Below are 18,774 nucleotides of genomic sequence, written 5' to 3' on the forward strand. Positions count from 1 at the left end.
TGCATGTTTTACATTTTTCTTCCTGATTTTGTGCTATGATTGAAAACATGCTTCTTTGGTCTTAATTTGGCTAATTTTAATCATCTCTTATTACCATTCGATGCTTTGATATGTGTGTTAAGTGTTTCCAGGGTTTACAGGGCAGGAATGGCTTAGAGGATGGAAAGGAAGCATGCAAAAGTGGAAGAAATACAAGAAACTGAAGGAATTGCTAAAATTGTCCAGCCTGACCTCTTCGTACTAATTCGACCATAACTTTAACTACAGAGGTCCAAATGAGGCGGTTTCAGTTGCGTTGAAAAGCTAACATCCGGGGCTTTGAAAAGATATATAATTTACTATAGTTGACACGCTGTTAGGTGATGCACACGCGTGGATCACGCACACACGTGACCTGGAGAAAATTCAATCCACGCGTACACGTGACTTTGCCACGTGCTGGACGTATCAGAAATCGCTGAGGGCGATTTTTGGGCTGTTTTTAACCTAGTTTTCGGCCTACAAAACACATATTAGAGGCTACAGAGTGGGGAATCAAGAGACAACTTCTCATTATTCATAATTTTAGGTCTTAGATGTAGTTTCTAGAGAGAGAGGCTCTCTCCTCTCTCTTAGGTTTTAGGATTTAGGATCTCTTCTTTCAATTTTCAGGTTCAATGTTCTTTTGATTTAGTTTCTCTTCTACTTTTATTTATTCTAGCATTCTAGTTTATTTATTTTTCCAATTTAGTTTATGAATTCTCATGTTTAATTTGATTTTCTATTTAATGCAATTTGAGGTATTTCAGATTTATGATTGCTTTCTTCAATTCATAATATTGATGCTTTCAATTTAAGTTAGATTTTTCCAACTTGGCTTTGGAGTTGATTATTATTTGGAGACCCTTGAGTTGGAAGACTCAAGAGTTAATTTGTGATTAGCTCTCTAGCCACTAACGCTAATCCTTCCCAAGGGAGAGGATTAGGACTTGTGAATAGAAGTTGGCTCCCAACTTAACTTTCCTTTATTTAGTAAAGGATAACTAAGTAGAGACAATAACCTATTACTATTAACCTTGAGAAATCCAACAAGGATAGAACTTCCAATTAATCTTCTCCTAGCCAAGGCTTTTTAATTTAATTACATAAAACCTCTTGTTTATTTTTATTGCTTTAATTTATAATTATTTATTTTCCCATTCTTCAACTCTAAAAATTCTCAGAAAACCCATAACCAATAATAACACACTTCCCTGCAATTCCTTGAGAGACGTCCCGAGATTTAAATACTTCGGTTATTACTTTTTAGGGGTTTTGTTACTTGTGACAACCAAACTTTTGTATGAAAGGATTCTTGTTGGTTTAGAAACTATACTTTCAACGAGACTTTATTTGTGAAATTCTTTACTAGCAAAAATCCGTTCATCAGCTACGTACCAAAGGTTGATGAATAAGATATTCAAAGACCTCATCGGCAAGACGGTGGAGGTGTACGTAGACGACATCCTGGTCAAAACCGCCAAAGCTGAGGATCTCTTCGGTGACACGATACGAGGCTTAATCCGCTCAAGTGTGCCTTCGCCGTCGAAGCTGGAAAATTGTTGGGGTTTATGATAACCCAAAGAGGAGTGGAAGCCAACCCGGAAAAGTGCAAAGTGATCCTACAAATGAAAAGCCCGGGATATGTGAAAGACGTGTAGAGGCTGACGGGCAGACTCACAGCGCTATGCCGCTTCCTCGGTGCGTCGACGGCCAAAGCTCTGCCCTTCTTTAACCTGATGAAGAAGGGGATCGTGTTCGAGTTGACCCCAGCCTGTGAGGAGGCTTTCAAACACTTCAAAGAGATAATCTCGGCGCCACCTGTCCTCGCGAAGCCTAAGAATGGAAAAGCGCTATACTTGTACTTGGCAGTAACCGATGAGGCATTGGCAGTGGTCTTGGTGCGAGAGGAGGGAAAGATCCAGTAACCAATATATTTTGTGAGTAAAGCACTACAAGGAGCAGAGCTAAAGTACAGCAAGCTGGAGAAGGTGGCCTATGCGCTCCTGACCTCGTCGCGCAGGCTGCGGCAGTACTTTTAAGGACACCAGGTAATCGTCAGGACGGATCAGGCAATCCGACAAATACTCCAGAAACCAGATCTGGTGGGTAGAATGATGACTTGGGTTGTTGAACTCTCCCAATACGACTTGCAGTATGAACCCAAGCACATGATCAAAGCTCAAACCATGGCTGACTTCCTGGTAGAGGTCACAGGGGACCCTGTCGGGACTCTGAACACACGGTGGAAGCTCCACATAGACGGAGCATCCAACCAAATATTCGGAGGAGCAAGAATCATCTTAGAAAACCCAATTGGACTTGTATATGAGCAGTCAATCAAGTTCGAATTACCGGTGTCGAACAATCAAGCAGAATACGAGGCCTTGCTGGGCGGCTTAGCTTTGGCAAGGGAGGTCAGAGCTACCAGACTGGAAATATGCAGTGACTTACAGGTCATGACCTTGCAGATCAATGGGACCTACCAAGCCAGAGATTCACTATTATAGAAATACCTGGAGAAAATCAAAGAGTTGAGTAAGCAATTCGAGGAAGTCACGGTCCAGCACGTCCCGAGAGAGAGGAACACACGGGCAGATCTCCTATCAAAACTAGCGAGCACAAAACCAGAAACGGGGAACCGATCTCTCATCCAAGGTTTGATAAAGGAACCGGCAGTAGCTTTGCATCTGACTCAGGCAGATCCCTCCTGGATGAGCCCAATCATTGATTTCTTGGAAAGGGCCAAACTCCCCAGCGACGAAAAGGTGGCAAAGACAATAAGGCAAGAAGCGGCAAAGTATGCAATCATACAAGGCCAGTTGTTTAAGAAGGGGCTTAGCAAACCCCTGTTGAAGTGCCTACGTCCCGACCAAACGGACTACGTGCTCAGAGAAGTCCATGAAGGATGCTGCAGTCATCACATCGGAGGAAAGGCCCTAGCCAGAAAGCTCATCAGAGCCGGTTATTACTGGCCCTCTATAATGGCAGATTCTAAGGAATTCGTTAGAAGGTGCAAAAGATGCCAAGAGAATGCCAACTTCCACAAAGCACCAGTGACTGAACTGAGGCTACTAACGGCTTCCTGACCTTTCTCGCAGTGGGGAATCGATCTGTTGGGACCCTTCCCAGCTAGGCCAGGGCAGGTCAAATACCTAATAATGGCCATTGATTATTATACAAAGTGGATAGAGGTCGAGCCGCTGGCTAGCATATCCTCGGCAAACTGCCGAAAGTTCATGTAGAGACAGGTAATAGCCAGGTTCGGAATCCCGGATGTCATCATCTCGGATAATGGAACCCAGTTCGCTGATAAGAGATTCGGAGAATTCCTTGCCGGTCTGGGCATACAACAAAAGTTCTCGTCAGTTGAGCATCCCCAGACTAACGGACAAGTCAAAGCAGCGAACAAGGTCATCTTGCAGGGCCTCAAGAAGCGACTTGACCAGCAAAAGGGAGCATGGGCAGACGAGCTAGTATCGGTCCTCTGGTCCTATCTCACAACCTAGCAGTCATCTACCGGGGAGACCCCTTTCCGATTCACATATAGGGTAGACACAATAATACCTGTAGAGATTAGCGAACCGAGCCCGCGGCTACTCCTAGGAGGAGTCGAAGAAGCCATGGAAAAAGACTTGGTGGATGAAGCCAGGGAGATGGCCCACTTGTCAGAGACGGCTTTGAAGCAGAGGATGGCCCTGCACTACAACGCCAAAGTACTCAAGAAAGAGTTCAGGCAGAGCGACCTAGTCCTGCGACGTAACGACGTCGGGCTACCAACACCTGGGAAAGGAAAGCTGGCGGCAAATTGGGAAGGCCCGTACCGGGTGAAGGAGGTGCTCGGCAACGGCGCCTACAGATTGGAACAGCTCGATAGCAAAGAAATACCAAGGACTTGGAACGCGATTAACCTGAGGAGATTCTATCCCTAGCAGCCGAGGCATACAAGGCGAGCAGGAGTCCCACCGGTTTAACCGGGCGAGTAAGATCTGTATTGCTGTATGTGGGATCGTTTGTCCTATGTTTATTGTTTATCCTATGTATTTTTTGCCCTGCATTTATATTACTTGACATTATCATGCCCAATTGATTTTGTTCAAAACTCATCATATTCTCTTTTCGCGCCCAAATTATTAAAACAAAACAAAACGGCACCCCGGGACTGATCACCCCGAGAACCACTAAGCGAGGAATGCAATAAACGGCGGTCAAATTGTTAAAAGCCACAAGTCGGCTCCAATAACTACCAAGCAATTAGTTACAAATACGCCAAAAAACGGCAACCGAGTTTACCAAAACAATATTTGTTACATATACTCCAAAAAACGGCGGCCAAGTTTGCCAAAAGTATATAGAAATCTACATATTACAAAAGTAAAGTACAAAGGCAAGACCAAATCACTTCTTCGGCATGTCGAAAATCTTGCCGTCCTTGATAGTCTTGAAGACGCTAACAGCTGAGGTGTCGAAATCGAGGGCTAGCAACTTTACTTGAGCCTTGAGGGCCTCCTCGGTCATCAAGATAGTGTTCTTCCCCTGCTTCACAGTCTCTTTATACTTCCTTTTCAATTCAGCCGCCTCGTCTTTAGCTGCGGTTGCCGAGGCAAGGGACTCATCACGCTCCTTCTCGACTTCTTTTACCTTGCCCTGGGCAGCGTTGAGCTGACCCTCCAGAGTCATCTCCCGCTCGGTAAGCCGCGCCACGGCGGCATCAAAAGTCTTAACCTTCTATGCGGCAGTAGCCAGCTGCTCCCGAAGTTATTGAACTTCAGCTTTATATTTGTTGTTTGCTTGAATAGAGGACTCAAGCTTGTTCTCCAAGGAATGCGTTCCCGCCAGAGCAAACTCCACCTTCCTTGCTATAGCGGCTCCTTGGAGCAAGGTACGATACATCCACCTTGCCTGCACAGGAAGATCCCCACCATGGAAGAAGTCCTCCGTGCCCGGGAGCAGTTGGGAATCGATTATAGTTTTCGGCATTGAAGTTCTTCTCCATCACGGTAAGAACTCCCTCCGGGATAGAAGACGGCTTCCTCTTTCTTGGGTTGTCCACTATCATCACGTCTGGATTCTCCACCTTGATCTCTGGCTGAGGTTTCGGGCCACCACTAGTCTGGATCACCTCACCCTGGGAGGGCTGGGATTGAGCTCCGACCTCGAGGGCGTTCTGAGGAGGTTCCTCCTGGTTATTGGTGGCCTGGTTCTCGGCGACCGGTTCCTCGTCACTATCACCGGCAAGAAAAGTGTTGAACAAAGCAGCAAGACCAACCTGGTCGCCAGCCATCGACACTACAAGGAGAAACAAAACCCATTAGTCGGTAAGGTGGATAACGAAGCGACAAAAAATAGCAAACTAACAAACGATTAAACGACTACCTACCAATATAGCCTCTAGCCACATTCTGATCCCCCATAAGAAGATGGGGGTTTACATGATTCTTACCAAAGACAGCCAGCAGGACATCAACAACCTTCTTGTTCTCCACAGACAACCCCTTGTATGTCACTTTAGTAAAGACATTAGCCCCCACTCCGAAACTCCAATAGGTCGGGATGCGGCGTTCTCCCTCCAATGTCAACCAGAAGGGGTGCCGACCTTCCATCGGACGAACCTTAAAGTATTTATCCTTAAACCCATGATAAGAATCCTCAAACAAATCGAAGATCCTCCGACCTTGGACAGATCGGAAAGACATAAAGCCCTTCTTGGCTTTCCCCTCTTTAGAGGGATTTGTCAAAGTAAAGAGAAATAAAAAGACTTCAACAGAAACCGGCAGTTCCAAGTATTCACAAACCATCTCGAAACAGCAGATCGAAGCCCAACTGTTCAGATGCAGCTGAGACAGTGCTACGTCACACCAATTGAGTAGCGCCATCTGAAAGGAAGAAAAGGGGATACGAACTCCTAATTGGGTAAACATCACCTTGTAGAACCAGATCCAGTCGGCAATCCGGGGGGCATGCAGATTTAGTTGGTATATGCGCTCGTGAGAGGCAGGGACAAAGACCTCATAATTGGCCTCCTCGTCACCCCCGCCACACAAATAATCGGCTTGTCGGAACTCGGTGAGCTCCTCCAGTTCCATCTGGTTAGAGGAGTCCTTCACGTCGGAGGTTACCCAAGCGTATCGATCATAAGGTGCTCTCACAGCCGGAGCCCGTGCAACAGGACGTTAAGCCATACCTACAATGGGGAGACCACTCACAGTTAGTCTAAGAGGCCGGGAGATCGGTACTAATATCAGAAACTACAGTTTACTTACTCGAAGGCTACAGTTAAGCAAGGGATAAGTCTATAGCCAAAAGAAACAAAAGCCTAAAAAGCCAAACTGGAATGGTAACTTCCCTAAATGCATCTACCTAATACTAATATCTTTCAACATGCAATACAATTTAGAGGAACAACACGCATACAGAAGCAAAACAGGAAAGCAAGCAATATGAACAACAAAACAAAGGGGTACAGGCTGAAGAATGGGAGATGGAACTTACCAAGACAATCGCGCTAATCTAACCGAAAGGATGAGGGGCCTGAGCGAAACAGCCGAGTTGCAGCAAGGAATTTGGAACGAAAAAGGAGAATATGAAAGGAATGTGATGATAGTAGAAAGTGGAAAACTGAAGGAAAAACTGAATGAGAAACTGAAAAGGAAACTGACGCATGAAGAAGCGCGAAAGACAGGGGTAGAATAGTCATTACACACGGGGTTTTGAATAACCCATTATGAGCATTAAATGCTCGGCGCAAAAAACGAGGTGAGAAGCAGCACACCCCTGCAACAAAGAAGCTCACGCGCCCAAGAGACGCGTCCCGGTCACGAGCTATCGGCCAACCGACACCACACGCGATGGGAAACAGAACGCGCCACCTATGATGCTCACGGACATAGCTGGCGCGTTGGGGGCACTATTGCGGCCCAGCCCAGCTGGCGTCATGGCCGAGCCGGCCAACGTACTGCCTCATCAGATCCGGGCGGCCGGTTTACGGGGCACCGCACAACCGGACCTTAACCCGGGTACATCTCTTCTAGGGAGCCAGCTCACCTGGCAATAGTGGGCAAGGGGAAGCTTCACGGAAGGTGGGTCTGTCCTTGAGGGGCCCACCTCTGACACGGTATATATGGGGAGGGTCCTACCCCTCCCCCAAGGTACGTCACCATACCTTTATTCTCTGCTACCTGCATACTTCATGACTTGGGCGTCGGAGTGTCATTGCAGGTGGCTTCCCCCATATCACACCGCGAGCTCGGGAGATCGTCTGCTTGCGTGCCACCCATACCAGACCTGGATCCAAGCTTACCCCATCAACATCCAGTGATCAACCTCGACCCATCCGGAACCCCGAGTAACCGAACAAAGACAATCTGATCATTGTCCTATTCTACTATGACTCAGTGGAACCAAGCAAAGGAAGGGTGATCATCGGCTCGGGTTCCAAGCACTATCGGTTTCTTATCATGGTTTTTACTTCTTGAAGATGGATCCTGGTCTACTGAATCTGAAGAGATTGATTTACAAGTCTTTGCAGAGCAGCAACTCCCCCAATTGGTTGTATAAATCTTCTTAAAAATGTTTCTAAAGATATGGTGAGAACAACTATTATGAAAATGGGATCTTTCAAGGCACCAAATAGAGCCAGCTAAGTGTAATTCATATATCAGGTAACTATGTAACTGGCTGGATGGCAAATGATGCTTTAAAACAGCAGAGAGCTTATATAAGATGGTTAGAGCCTGAGCATCAGGTGCAACATATTTGGTATCACAAGACTTATGATAGATTATATATCTATCAATTTCTTTTTTTAATTTGTTGTACACCTAAAAAAAGAAATACCAACAGAAAGAGCTGATTAATGTAATTTTAATTTTAAGCAGGTGACATTGTCAACTATAGGTTATATTATTAGTACTTCAAAGGTTCAAATGTTTTCCATCATATTACCTTTATTGAGAACTAATTTGGCTCAAGAATCACAATTTCTCAACTAAAATGATTCATTCATATATTATAAGTTTACAGGGACTAATTAGAGCTCTTTCAACCAAGAAGAAAAGTTTTTTTTTTTTTTTTGCAAGGGTTTTTGAACTATAACATTATTTATTCAATGGTCAGCATTTCCAACAATATTTTGAAATACCTAAAAGAATTATAAAAAAGGAAAGAAATTATAAACTATTTTGATGATATACAACTATTTTAGCATATTTCTATCTACAAAAAATGAAGAATAAAATGATAAAACAACGATATAGACAAACCTGCAAAATATTCTCTCTGAGTGCCTTTGTGATAGAACAATTCATTCTCATTTGGATTAAAATTGAATTCAAGGAATTTTCTGATTCAGCAACATCACCTTCACTGCAACAACCAACTGATGATGCACATGATGACACTATCATTTCATTGCAGTTTGTGACATTACAAGTATCTGAAGCTACATCTCCTGTTATTTGGAGTTGTGAGCCACACTCCATCCTAACATTCTGAACCTGTGGAAGGTCTCTGATAATGGATGCTAGGCCTTGAGAATTTCTATTTGGGACTACTAATATACACAATGCTCTTTAATCTTAGTAGTGCATAAGGCACTTGTGTTATGGCAGTTTTATCTGCCATCAAAGTTGCCAATGATTCCATCTGTTCTATGTCTTCCTCTAGCTTATCAATCAATGAAAATCCTGAGAGAATGAGAGTTTTGAGAGATTTCAACTTGTAGATGCTTCTTGGAAGTACACAAAGCCCTGAACATCCTTTCAAATTGATTAGAAGAACTTGCTTGAGATGTTCAATGGTATGAGAAACCCAAGTCAATTTTGGGCAATATTTGAGTATTAACTTTTCAAGATTGGGCATATTTGAAAAGTCAGGAGTTTGTGTCAAGTGTTGAGAATGACTAAGATTGAGAACTTTTAGATTCTTCATCATCTGCAAGAATTTTAAGGAGATGAATTCAAGAACTGAAGAAAAAAAACTAGATTTGAATATATGAAAATTCACTTGAATTGTTTTTAGAAATTTGTTAATAGGTATATACTTTTTTATAAGAATTTCATTAATATGAGAAAACAGAAATACAGAAAAGGTTCCCAAATAAAAAAACAAAACACAAAACAAACACCTATAAGAATGCAAAGCTCTCCAATCGTTCAACATGTCTAAAAAGACCATGAGCTTTGTTTTTCTCACTTGTTCTTGAAGTTTTCTTTGTTTGAGTGCTATGTCCAACCACAAAAGTAAATGAAACTCAGAATTTATACCTGACCCTTCTTCCATACTAGGTCGAGTTTGCTATATTTGAAGTCAATGGCAACTAAATTTCCTTGATAAAAGTTTGCAGTTGTATATTCTGGAGAACATTCATGCCAGCACAACCATCGAAGATCTGTTGAAAGGTATTTAAAGTCTCCAACAAGTTGCACATTTGCAAACTGAAGCAATCTCAGTCTCTTCATCTCCTTAAATGCTTCTGTCTTTAATTGAGTTGGATTCAATGACTTTGGCAGGTTCAAAGCAAGTCCCTCAATAGCTTTTGTTCCCTATAAATTATAGGAACCAATAATTAAAATTGGATTAAGGGTAGCTAAAAGAGCACTAAAAACTCTTGATAATACATTAAGCACTTCCTCTGGATTCCACAACCTACTACGTTTCTCAGGTTTCATTGGCAAACTCTCGCGAATAATTTCTTTTCCCATGTCTCGCAGCAAACCATGCATGCCAAGTTTTCCCTTAGTGTCCACAGTAATAAGGCATCGTTCCATAAGAACATTTATTCCAATTTCAGCTGAATGCCCGTAGCCATTTAATATATCAATCACATCATTTTTGTCCATTCCAATAAAGAAAAATGCTACATCAAGAAATATTTCTCTATCCCTATCATCACTTAGACCATCAAAACTTATTTTAAGCTTCTTCTGTACATCGTTGTTTGGAATAGCTTTGAATTTATTCAAAACATTCCTCCATTCATATACTTTCCTATTAAATAGATGTGACCCAATTACCTCAAGAGCCAGTGGCAATCTCTCACAATATGAAACAACTTCATTAGCAAGTGAAGCAAACTCTTCTTTTGGACATGGTTCTTTGAATGCATGCCAGCTAAAAAGTTCAATGGATTCTTTGTCATTTAACTCTTTCATACTATATAACTTGTCAATTTTAAGACAACTTAGAAGATGGTCGTCTCTTGTTGTGATGATTATTATGCTACCGGGACAGAGTATTAAATCTATGCAGCATACATTCACCTTAATTAAAATTTTTTTTGACAATTTATTATATTAAAAATTTTATTTTTATTATTAATGAATTTATTGAGTTGCAATTTCTTTTCTTTCTTTGTTATGTTCCAAAAAGAGTTTCAAAAACAAATGGCAACTATAAATCAATTTATGTGCATATAAACCATAACATCCTACAAACCTGAGGCTCAATCGATGATTCCTTCATATACATTTCTCTTCCGATGTCTTGTAGTAAATGATTCATGCAAAGCTTGTCCTCATCAAACCACACAAGATTATGCTCTTCAAGTCCTTTAATTGCTCTTGGTGCGGCATTACGTCCAGCTTCTTGTAATATCTGATTTATATCATTTCGATTCATTCCAATAAAGAGATATCTCAAATAAGCTAGTTCAAAAAATATTTCCTTTTCTGCATATCCAACAGAATCTATGTTTTCTTTTAAAACCTGCCATACATCTTGAAAGGGTTATCTTTTGAAGGTGTCCAATACATTCTCCCACTCTTCTATACTTTTTTCAGATACAGCAGAGCTAACACACACAAGAGCCAGTGGCAGTCCATCAGAATATTCAATTGCTGATTGTTGGGCCGACCGTGGGGAGCTCTTGACGACCGGAGAGAATTCAGGGAGGAATCAAGTGAGATAACATAAGATGAGAAGACACCACATCCAACTCAAAACCTTAAGGTGTCAAGTTAATGGGTCTCTCATCTTATAAACTCCTCACTCTTCCATGCTTTCTTTGATGTGGGACTAACTTCAATACTCCTCACACTTGCAACACTAACAATCTCCCCCTCAAGTGTGAGCCTCCACATCAAGCACAAACTCCCCCTCTTTCTAGCTCCACCACCACCACAAGTATTCGTCCATCACACCACCGTAAAATATTGCGGAACACGCCGCCCGGACCACTTTTGCCGGGAAGACTTTCGATGCTTCACCTTGAATACCCCTTAAAACCAGACCGATTAAACCATCGGCTCTGATACCACTTGTTGGGAAAATGATGATGTTCCAGAGAAAGTTTGGAGAGGAAAAGATGTCCCTTATAGTCACTTGCGAGTGTTTGGTTGCAGGGCTTTTGTTCACATTCCAAGAGATGAAATGTCTAAACTTAATGGAAAGTCAAAGCAGTGTATCTTCATGGGTTATGGTCACGAAGACTTTGGTTACAGATTATGGGATCTGGTGAGCAAAAAGATAATTAGAAGCCAAGATGTGATTTTTCTTGAAGACCAAACTATTGAAGATCTTGAGAAGACAGATAAGCCAACAATAACTGTTAGACGTTCTGCTGATGATGAACCTGGTCTTTCCACTAGACCTCCTGTTGATGGGGGAGATGTACAAGTTGATAATGATGGTGATGATTTGCATGATGAACCTACACCTCAACCTGAGGTGCCAGATGTTGAAGTTCCACCTGAACCACCAGTTGAGCCTGAATTGAGAAGATCTACTAGAGAGTGTCATCCTTCTCAGAAATACTCTCCTCATGAGTATGTGATGAACACTGAGACTGGGGAGCCAGAGAGCTACCAGGAAGCTATGTTTGATGAGCATAAGGAAGATTGATTGAAGGCCATGTAAGAAGAAATGAAATCCTTGCATGAGAATCATACTTTTGAATTGGTGAAGTTGCCGAAGGGTAAGAGAGCATTCAAGAATAAATGGGTGTTCAAATTAAAAGCGGATGAAAATGTCTCACAGCCAAGGTACAAAGCTTGATTGGTTGTGAAAGGCTTTGAGCAAAAGAAAGGTATTGATTTTGAGGAGATTTTCTCTCCGGTTGTAAAGATGTCCTCTATTCGAGTTGTGCTTGGGTTGGCGGCTAGCTTGAATTTAGAGGTTGAGCAGCTTAACGTGAAGACTGTATTCCTTCACGGTGACATAGATAAAAAAATTTACATGGAGCAACCAGAGAGTTTCGAGGTTAAAGGAAAGGAGCATCTTGTATGCAAGTTGAAGAAGAGCTTATATGGGCTGAAGCAAGTGCCAAGGCAGTGGTACACGAAGTTTGATTCCTTCATGGAATGTCATGGGTACAGTAAGACTTCTTCTGATCCTTGTGTGTATGTTAAGAAATTCTCTGATGGTGATTTTATAATTCTCTTGCTTTATGTTGATGACATGCTGATTGTTGGTTATGACACTAAGAAGATTGAAAGTCTTAAGAAAGACTTGAACAGATCCTTTGCTATGAAGGATTTGGGTCCTGCAAAGAAAATCCTTGGCATGAGTATCACTCGTGACAGGAAGAATGGGAAACTGTGGTTGTCACAGCAGAAGTATATTGAGAAGGTTTTAGAGAGGTTTAGTATGAGTAATTCCAAACCTGTTAGTACTCCACTTGCTAGTCATTTCAAGCTGAGTTTGCAGCAATGTCCTACAAGTGAGAAGAAAAAGCAGAAATAAAGAAGATTCCATATGCATCTGCAGTTGGCAGTTTGATGTATGCTATGGTTTGCACCAGGCCGGATATTGCTCATGCAGTTGGAGTTGTTAGTCGGTTTCTCTCTAATCCTGGCAAGGAACACTGGCAAGCAGTGAAGTGGATTCTCAGATACCTTAATGGTACTTCCAGAGTTTGTTTATGCTTTGGGAGTGGCCAACCTGTGTTGGATGGTTACACAGATACGGATATGGCTGGGGATCTTAATTCAAGAAAGTCTACTTCTGGTTATATGATGACCTTTGCAGGGGGAGCTGTGTCGTAGCAATCTCGACTTCAGAAATGTGTTGCTTTATCTACTACAGAGGCAGAATACATTGATGTTGTTGAAGCTTCTAAGGAACTCTTGTGGATGAAGAAATTTCTACAAGAGTTAGGCATCAATCAAGAGAAGTTTGTGTTATTTTGTGATAGTCAGAGTGCTATCCATCTCAGCAAGAATCTGACGTTTCATTCCAGATCGAAGCACATAGAGGTAAGGTATCATTGGATACGTCAAGCACTTGAGATGAAGTCATATGCACTTGAGAAGAAGTCATATGCACTTGAGAAGATCCATACTGATGATAATGGTTCAGATATGATGACTAAGAGTTTACCTGCAGTGAAGTTTGATTCCTGCAAAGAGAAGACGGACTTGGTGGAGCAGCCTATCCCCACTTGAGTTGGTGAGGGGGAGATTTGTTAGTGGGTCCCCAACCAAGTGGGGCCCACAAGCTTTAAAAAAAAAGAAGAATAAATAAAGAGAGAAAATGGCATAAGCCATAGGAGATAGAGTGAAGCTTCCCGTCCAAAAAAAAAAAGAGTGAAGCTTTCTTTTGAAATTGAAAGCAAGGAAGCAAGGGTTTTTTTCGGCGTCGAAGAGAAGAGAAAATTTGGGAGAAAAGAGCATGCCAACCTTGATTATATTGACTTGGTAAACTTGCTCCATTTCTTATGAAATTTTAGTATGTTATTCCTGGTGTAGAGATGAACATTAGGATATAACTTGCTAGTTGTATTGCCTTCTCTTTTGGCTGATTTGAGATACCCACTTTGTAGGGTTTATGTTGATTCCACCAGTTTTGGTGATGTATTTTGTTGATTGTTGAGATGTCCTAGTGTCACTAGGAAGACTGTTTATATACCCATTATTCTGATAGTGGAAGATTTTACTGGACTAGGTCCCATGGGTTTTTTGTCCCTCTTTTGGGGGTTTTCCCACGTTAAAATTCTGGTATCTGATTATTTAATTTCTGCCATTATAATTGTTGCTTGGAGTATCTTTGGTGTTGCCCATTTAATTGCACAGGTTGTGGGAAAATTATTTCTGGTGCTTCCGCTATTAGACAGGTTCTTGTTTGAACCTTTTGTTGAGTTTTTCCCAACAAAGTGGTATCAGAGCCAGGTTTAATCGGTCTGGTTTTAAGGGGTATTCAAGGTGAAGCATCGAAAGTCTTCCCGGCAAAAGTGGTCTGGGCAACGTGTTCCGCAGTGTTTTGCGGCGGTGTGATGAACGAATACTCGTGGTGGTGGAGCTAGAAAGAGGGGGAGTTTGTGCTTGATGTGGAGGCTGACGATTGGATTTTTGATGGTTTAGAATTTCACAAATGAATTCTCGTTGCAAGTATAGTTCCTAAACCAAACAATAATCCTTTCATACAAAAGATTGTTTGTCACAAGTAACAAACCCTTAAAATTAATAACCGAAGTATTCAAACCTCGGGTCGTTCTCCCTAGGAATTGTAATGAAGTGTTTTGTTATTGGTTGTGAGTTATTTTTGGGGTTTTAATAAGAAACATGAAAGATAAATGGCAAGAAAGTAAACTAAGGCCTAAAAAGGTCTTGGCAAGGGTTGGTGGTCAAGGATCTCTATCCTAATCACTAACCACAATATGAGAATTGGCAAGGATTAATCTCATTAAATCATCCTCTAACTAGTAGTAAAGAAAAGTCAAATGAGCTATGTCAATCCTAGTCCATAAGTCCTAACTCTCCACTAATTCAATTAGTGAGAACTAGAGTCAATGGATCCCAATCATCAATTACTTGGACATTAGTAACTCAAGAGTTCCTAAGTTACCTTTCCAAGCCAAGAACATAAAACTCTACTCTAAAATCCAACCAAGCATTTCATCAAACACTTGGAAGGCATAAAAGGAAAGCATAGTAAAATTGCAAGAAAAGTAAATCTACACTACTCAATTTGCAAGGAATTAAACAACAACAAATCAAATGAACACAATTATTATGATTTACCTTGAATTGAATTGAAAGAGAAAGGAAGGAACAAAAGTAGATCTACAACAAAATGCAAGAACAACATAAAGGAAATTACAACAAAAGGATGGAAGAAGAATGAATGTAACAACAAGGAATTGAGAAGATAGAAGTAGAAGAAGATGAATTAAAATCTAGATCTAAGAACTAAACCTAATCCTAATTCTAGAGAGAAGTGAGAGCTTCTCTCTCTAGAAACTAACTCTAACTACTAAACTAAGCTCCACTAAACTAATGGTCAAAAGTAAGTAAAAGTATGAAAAGTATGTAAAAGTATGTTGATTCCCTTTCAATCCTTGGCTTAAATAGCATCAGAAATGAGTTGGATTGGGCCCACAAGGCTTCTAAAATCGCTGGCCACGTTTGCATTAAGTGGGTCATGTGCCACCATCGGCGCGTCCGGGTACTGTGCGCGTGCGCGCCCCTATGCGCGATGCAACTATGGAAAATCTTATATCGTTTCGAAGCCCCAAATGTTAGCTTTCCAACCCAACTGGAACCGCATCAATTGGACCTCTGTAGCTCAAGTTATGGTCGTTTAAGTGCAAAGAGGTCAGCTTGACAGCTTTCCGGTTCTTTCATTTCTTCATGAGTTCTCCAACTTTTCATGCTTTCTTTCTTCATTCCCTTGATCCAATCTTTGCCTCCTAAACCTTAAATCACTTAACAAACATATCAAGGCATCTAATAGAATCAAGGTGAATTAAATTTAGCTATTTTGAGTCCTAAAAAGCATGTTTTCACATTCAAGCACAATTAAAGGAGAATATACAAAACCATGCTATTTCTTGAATAAATATGGGTAAAAGGTGATAAAATCCCCAAAAATCAATACAAGATAAACCCTACAAATGGGATTTATCAGAGGCTCACACTTGAGGGGGAGATTGTTAGTGTTGCAAGTGTGAGGAGTATTGAAGTTAGTCCCACATCAAAGAAAGCATGGAAGAGTGAGAAGTTTATAAGATGAGAGACCCATTAACTTGACACCTTAAGGTTTTGAGTTGGATGTGGTGTCATCTCATCTTATGTTCTCTCACTTGATTCTTCCCCAATCTCTTGAAGTTGCCTTCACGAGTGTGTTATGCAGATCATTTCAGGAATGTTCTTGGAAGAAAAGCATGGCATATTGGACCTTTGTTTCTTATAAACAAAGACAAAGCTCAAAGAAGAAAAGATGCATCTATTGATGAAAACGAGTGTTTGAAGTGGCTTGACACAAAGAAGCCCAATTCAATTGTTTATGTTTGCTTTGGAAGCATTGCGAATTTTCCGGATTCTCAGCTAAGAGACATTGCTATTGGTCTCGAGGCGTCGGGGCAACATTTCATTTGGGTAGTGAAGAAAAGCAAGGAAGATGAAGATGAGTGGCTACCGGAGGGGTTCGAGAAGAGAATGGAAGGAAAGGGACTAATCATAAGAGGTTGGGCGCCACAAGTGTTGATTCTTGAGCACCAAGCAATCGGAGCCTTTGTTACTCATTGTGTTGGAATTCGACTTTAGAAGCAGTGACTGCTGGGGTGCCAATGGTAATTTGGCCTATTGCGGCAGAGCAGTTTTACAATGAGAAATTGGTGACTGAGATTCTTAAAATCGGAGTGCCCATTAGCGCGAAAAAATGGTTGAGATTGATAGGGGATACGGTTAAATGGGAAGCAGTGGAGAAAGGTGTGAAGAAAATAATGGTAGGAGAAGAAGCAGAGGAAATGAGGAATAAGGCTAAAGTGTTGTCTCAGTTGGCTAAGAGTGCTGTGGAAAAGGGAGGATCATCGTACTCTGATTTAGATGCACTCATTGTGGAGTTGGCTTCACACAAGCACTGATTTCCCATATTTTAAAAATAGATTACTCGTTTTAATTTAGCAACTTCAGTTGTAATTTTAAATCACAAGGATATTTTCTTGCGAATGAGTTATAGCTCAAATGGTATATGATACCATATATATATTAGTTTAAAAAAATTATATTTTTATGATGAAGTAATGTCATTTTTATTTAATATTTCAACAATCATGTCATACTAATATTATGTCTTATCATCAATTATATTTTATTTTATATAATCAATTTGTTTATAAAAAAATATTTTTTTATTTTTTTATTTATTTGCATTCTATTTATATGTTTGCATGTATTAATGTTATTTTCATTCTTTGGATGTTTAGGACATAAATTGATATTTTTTAATCTTTACTTAAAATATTTTTTTAATTTCCTACCATTTTTTACAGTAATGTGTTTTGCATTCATTAATCTTTGGAATTCTAATTTCCTACCTCTTGCATTTTTTTTTTGTAAATAATTAAAAAAATGAATGAATGAGAATGAAAAACATATAAAAATGTTATATTAAATTTAAGAAATATTTGACAATTAATATAAGAGATTAAGAAATAAAGAGTGGTAAGAGTCTTAATATGTATAAGTTGTAGAATTTGAATATTTGTAACTGAATTTTTTTATAATTATCATTATTATGATATTTTTAATGTATATTTATTACATTTAATTAGTACTTGATGTTTCAATTGAATAATAATAGATAAAAGTTTTTTGTTTTAATTTTTTAAAAATATTTTACTAAATAGTGATTGGTTGATTTTAATCTTTTGTCAAATCATTAGAATTGCTGATGTGGCATCATTAGCAAAGAAAAGATGGCTTAAATTCATTGCGAATAAAGTTAGTATCACGCTATCAGCTTTTATATATTACTAGAGAGACCCGCGCGATGCGCGGAGAGGTAGATTATTTATACTATATAGTATATTTTAATAAATATTATATTAAAAATATTTTGGAGAAGATATTATAAATAGATTTTTAATTTATTTATTTTTAAAAAATATATAGGTTATTTATATTAGAATTATACAAAACTACATTTTCATTTTTTTTTTCATTTTTCGATTTACATTAATGGCTACACTTTGTCTTTTCTTGTAATTTTTTTGTTTGTAAATAATTAAAAAAATAAATGAATGAGAATGAAAAATATATAAAAATGTTATATTAAATTTAAAGATTTTTGACAATTAGTATGAGAGATTAAGAAATAAAGAGTAGTAAGAGTGTTAATATGTATAAGTTGTAGAATTTGAATATTTGTAACTGAAATTTTTTATAATTATTATTATTATGACACTTTTAATGTATGTTTATTACATTTAATTAGTACTTAATGTTTCAATTGAATAATAATAGATAAGAGTTTTTTGTTTTAATTTTTTTAAAATATTTTACTAAATAGTGATTGGTTGATTTTTATCTTTTGCCAAGTCATTAGAATTGCTGATGTGGCATCATTAGCAAAGAGCTTAAACTCATTGTGGATATTAAAATTTAAGGAATTTTTGACAATTAGTATGAGAGATTAAGAAATGAAGAGTAGTAAGAGTCTTAATATGTATAAGTTGTAGAATTTGAATATTTGTAACTGAAATTTTTTATAACTATTATTATTATGACACTTTTAATGTATGTTTATTGCATTTAATTAGTATTTGATGTTTCAATTGAATAATAATAGATAAAAGTTTTTTGTTTTAATTTTTTTAAAATATTTTACTAAATAGTGATTGGTTGATAGATAGATAGATGCAAAAGATTTCATTTTCATCCTACATAGCAAATAATTACAACAAACTGTATGGATTTTTTCCTATTAATTAGCTATGAGTAGCAACAATGAGAATACGAGATAAGTCTCAAAGTAGTCCCTGAAGTTGCACTCGAGTCTCAAAGTAATCCCTGAAGTTAATAATTCCTCAAATTCGTCCCT

The 18,774-nt window shown here is 39.4% G+C and overlaps 1 protein-coding gene and 2 pseudogenes across 1 annotated transcript; 2 read left to right on the forward strand and 1 right to left on the reverse strand.

Annotated features, from left to right (window-relative positions):
- Positions 1-2,135: 2,135 nt before the first annotated feature.
- LOC148575131 (uncharacterized) lies at positions 2,136-3,950 on the forward strand. Its single transcript, XM_088506074.1, has 5 exons — positions 2,136-2,474; positions 2,529-3,023; positions 3,120-3,164; positions 3,264-3,508; positions 3,569-3,950. The coding sequence occupies exons 1-5, from the start codon at positions 2,136-2,138 to the stop codon at positions 3,948-3,950; spliced, it is 1,506 nt and encodes a 501-aa protein (XP_088362200.1).
- A 4,267-nt stretch (positions 3,951-8,217) lies between these two features.
- On the reverse strand, positions 8,218-10,635 carry LOC148575132 (disease resistance protein RPV1-like; annotated as a pseudogene).
- Positions 10,636-13,229: 2,594 nt separating this feature from the next.
- LOC148575133 (UDP-glucose flavonoid 3-O-glucosyltransferase 7-like) lies at positions 13,230-16,816 on the forward strand (annotated as a pseudogene).
- Positions 16,817-18,774: the final 1,958 nt, after the last annotated feature.

This window comes from Arachis ipaensis, chromosome B2 (assembly GCF_059453495.1).
Source record: "Arachis ipaensis isolate K30076 ecotype BB chromosome B2, ASM5945349v1, whole genome shotgun sequence".
NCBI classification, from domain to species: Eukaryota; Viridiplantae; Streptophyta; class Magnoliopsida; order Fabales; family Fabaceae; genus Arachis; species Arachis ipaensis.

Coding starts and splice junctions, on each gene's coding strand:
- LOC148575131 (XM_088506074.1), top strand. CDS start 2,136: ATGACTTGGGTTGTTGAACTCTCCCAATACGACTTGCAGTATGAACCC. Junction 3,024..3,119: donor TGGCAGATTCTAAGGAATTC/GTTAGAAGGTGC, acceptor CCTTTCTCGCAG/TGGGGAATCGATCTGTTGGG. Junction 3,165..3,263: donor TCCCAGCTAGGCCAGGGCAG/GTCAAATACCTA, acceptor AAGTTCATGTAG/AGACAGGTAATAGCCAGGTT.